Here is a 2871-nt window from a genome sequence, read left to right on the forward strand (position 1 = left end):
AGAACTGCACTTTCATTTAAAAAACACAGTACAGCCCTGTTGGTGCAATCTGACAAACAAACACTTTAGCAGATGCCATAGCGAGCACTCTAGTATTCACATTAGATCAGATGCACTAAGATGAGCCAAGAATTAGGATTAATGTCACAAGTTTTTGCAAAGCTTGTATAAGACTCTAAATGCTTATTCATACAACAGTAAAGTTTTTCTGAAACAAGCTAACAGCATTTAATCTGTTTAAACTCCCATGGCTTGGTAAGAGGTAAACTGAGGTAATTCCATTAGGCATTGAAGAAAATTCTTCATACACATTAACTGTAGCAAACACTATCAACATCACTTCAGACTACTATGTTTTCTTTCTTACTATTACAAATCAGGTGCAGCACATTTCTAAGGCACATTTTTCAAAGTATGTTAATCAAAAATCATGCATTTGTTCACTGGAATACAGGGAGTGCCACACTGCATCAGATCAATAAACTTTGCTTCTAATAAAGTGTTAATGAAGCACACAGAGCTGTAACTCCTGTAGTAGAAAATTATGTAATACCAAGCATTAGGGGTGGGACGGGAAAACAGTGACAGTACAAGCTGCAAAAGAGGGCAAATTTACTTTGGGCAGCTTTAAATGTACTGGTGATCAAAACTGTTCTCACAAAACCATTTTCATCATACTGAGTTTAAACTCTTTACTCATACAGCTGTATGAGGTTAATGTCCTTGTGCTTAAATTTATTAGGAATTGCTGCCCTGGATAGTAAAGCATCAGGGAAGATGGGAGTTCGAGCAGTAGTCTACTACATGAGTACTACAATCATTGCTGTACTGATTGGTATAATCATTGTGGTCATCATCCACCCTGGGAAAGGTACTAAAGAAAACATGCACCGAGAAGGCAAAATTGTGCAAGTGACAGCAGCAGATGCCTTTCTTGATTTAATCAGGTATGGCTATGATTTTGCACATTTTCTGTATCAATAGCAATGACAGTAATATTTAGATTCACACAAGAACAAAAGTAGAGAATTTTAGACATTGACTGCATATACTAGCCAAATTTCTTTCAACTGTGTGATACCAATATCTCTAACCCTTACAGCAATACAAAAGAATACATGGATTTATTTCCAAATCAAGTTGTTGCAAAAGAAGAAGCTGCTTTTAATATTCAAAGAAAGATTCTTTCTTTCATGCACAAAAGAAAGATTTCTGTTCTGCTATCTGCATGGGTCTTTTCCCCTCCTTCCATAGCACAATCCTTATTAACAAATTCCTCTGCTTTCCTTTACTTCCAACTTTTGACAGTTTTTTCACTTCACTTGAATCCCTGATTTAGCTATTAATCTTAATTTTGAATTGTAACTGCCAATCTACTCAACCTGTTAAATTGTATGGATGGGAAATAAATTCCAGGAACAAGTAAGTAAAAAGCTTAAAAGAGAAGCACAGATATAAAAACTTGTTTTCTCCTTGCTCAGAGACTCTGCAACGCCTCTTTTATAGAGCCAGTATGTCACAGATATATTCTAGGGAGTAGGGAAGCTGACGTTTAGAACTCAGAAGCTTTTCCACAAGTAAAGCCACCAGAATTTTGTGTTCCACTAGCCCGCTTGGAGAAGTCACAGACATGGAGAAAGGCCCCCCAAGAGTCATGCTGCCAGGAAGGGGGACTTAAGAAAGATCCATGAAGAGGTTTGCACTCAGATTCCTCAAGATTTATTCGTTTAGGCTGCTTCTAATTCCCTCAGAAGTGTCACCATTCTGGAAAGCAAACAAACACACACCCATATGTAACAAGTATACACATATATAATTTTATTTGTATGTATTATTATTAAAGAATACTGAAACTCTCAAACTTTATAAATATTTATCTCTTAATCACTACAAGACCTTAAATCATGTGATAAATGTACTAGGCTGTGACTTCAAAAATTGTTTGAGAAGCAGAAATACATTAAATATTAATTATCCCTTTATTAATATGGGTTCAGAAAGCATTAATAAACACAAAATTTAAAGTCAGCACTGACCCACTGAGCTTTGTTAATTTGGTAATTTAGCTAATATTCTGCTCCATAACCAAACCTGTTATACAATATTGGATACAGAGATTGCAACTGCCAGGATCTATCCAACCCTACTACATTTCATCCTGCTAAAGCTAACAAGGCCAATGCTATATGCAAAGCTCTACTCACTGTATACATAATAACAGATTTGTCTTAAGATTCCTTTGAAAATTAGCTGGTCAGTTCTTATATTAACTGTGTCCCTATGTTAGATATTGCTAGATTCTTATTACTTCTCATGTTATTTTCTTTCTTTTACGCAGAAATATGTTCCCTCCAAATCTGGTGGAAGCTTGCTTTAAGCAGGTAAAAAGGCTTTGTTATTTCCAACTAAAACATGTCAAAGTGAGAAACTGAAATGTATTAGTATTTTCTTTAGGAATATAATGTATTTGTACTTAAAACACAAACAAATCTTATGTATGCTGCCAGCTGTCAAAAAAACTCAAATCAAACCAACCAAATCTAAGCTTTGTTTTCAATCATGTTATCTCAGTATTTGATAAGACAAGTGAAAAAAACACGTCTGGCACAGCAAATAAGAGTTTTTTTTAAAATGTCCAATTCAAACATGTACAGCAAGATTCATGAAAGTAAATGCAGAACTTAATTTTTTTAAAAAATTATGTTAAATTGGGAGATACTGAGATATGCACCAACGAAGACTAGAAGGTGTTCAAGGATGTCATGTGAGAAATGTCCATCCGTTTGAAACAGAGGCAACAATTTTCATAGAGTCATAGAATCATTATGGTTGGAAATGACCTTTAAGATCATCTAGTCCTTTTTGTGGACA

The 2871-nt window shown here is 34.9% G+C and overlaps 1 protein-coding gene across 1 annotated transcript in view; it reads left to right on the forward strand.

Annotated features, from left to right (window-relative positions):
* LOC104547978 (excitatory amino acid transporter 1-like) overlaps window positions 1-2420 on the forward strand; it is a gene marked incomplete at its 3' end in the record, with an annotated part of 43218 nt that extends 40798 nt beyond the window's left edge. The window contains exons 3-4 of the mRNA XM_010193872.1: window positions 743-947; window positions 2339-2420. Of these exons, the coding sequence (XP_010192174.1) occupies window positions 743-947; window positions 2339-2420 (287 nt within the window). The remainder of the gene's footprint in view (window positions 1-742; window positions 948-2338) is intronic.
* Between the last annotated feature and the right edge of the window lie 451 nt (window positions 2421-2871).

This window comes from Mesitornis unicolor, unplaced genomic scaffold, assembly GCF_000695765.1.
Source record: "Mesitornis unicolor isolate BGI_N332 unplaced genomic scaffold, ASM69576v1 scaffold12641, whole genome shotgun sequence".
In the NCBI taxonomy this organism is placed as follows: domain Eukaryota; kingdom Metazoa; phylum Chordata; class Aves; order Mesitornithiformes; family Mesitornithidae; genus Mesitornis; species Mesitornis unicolor.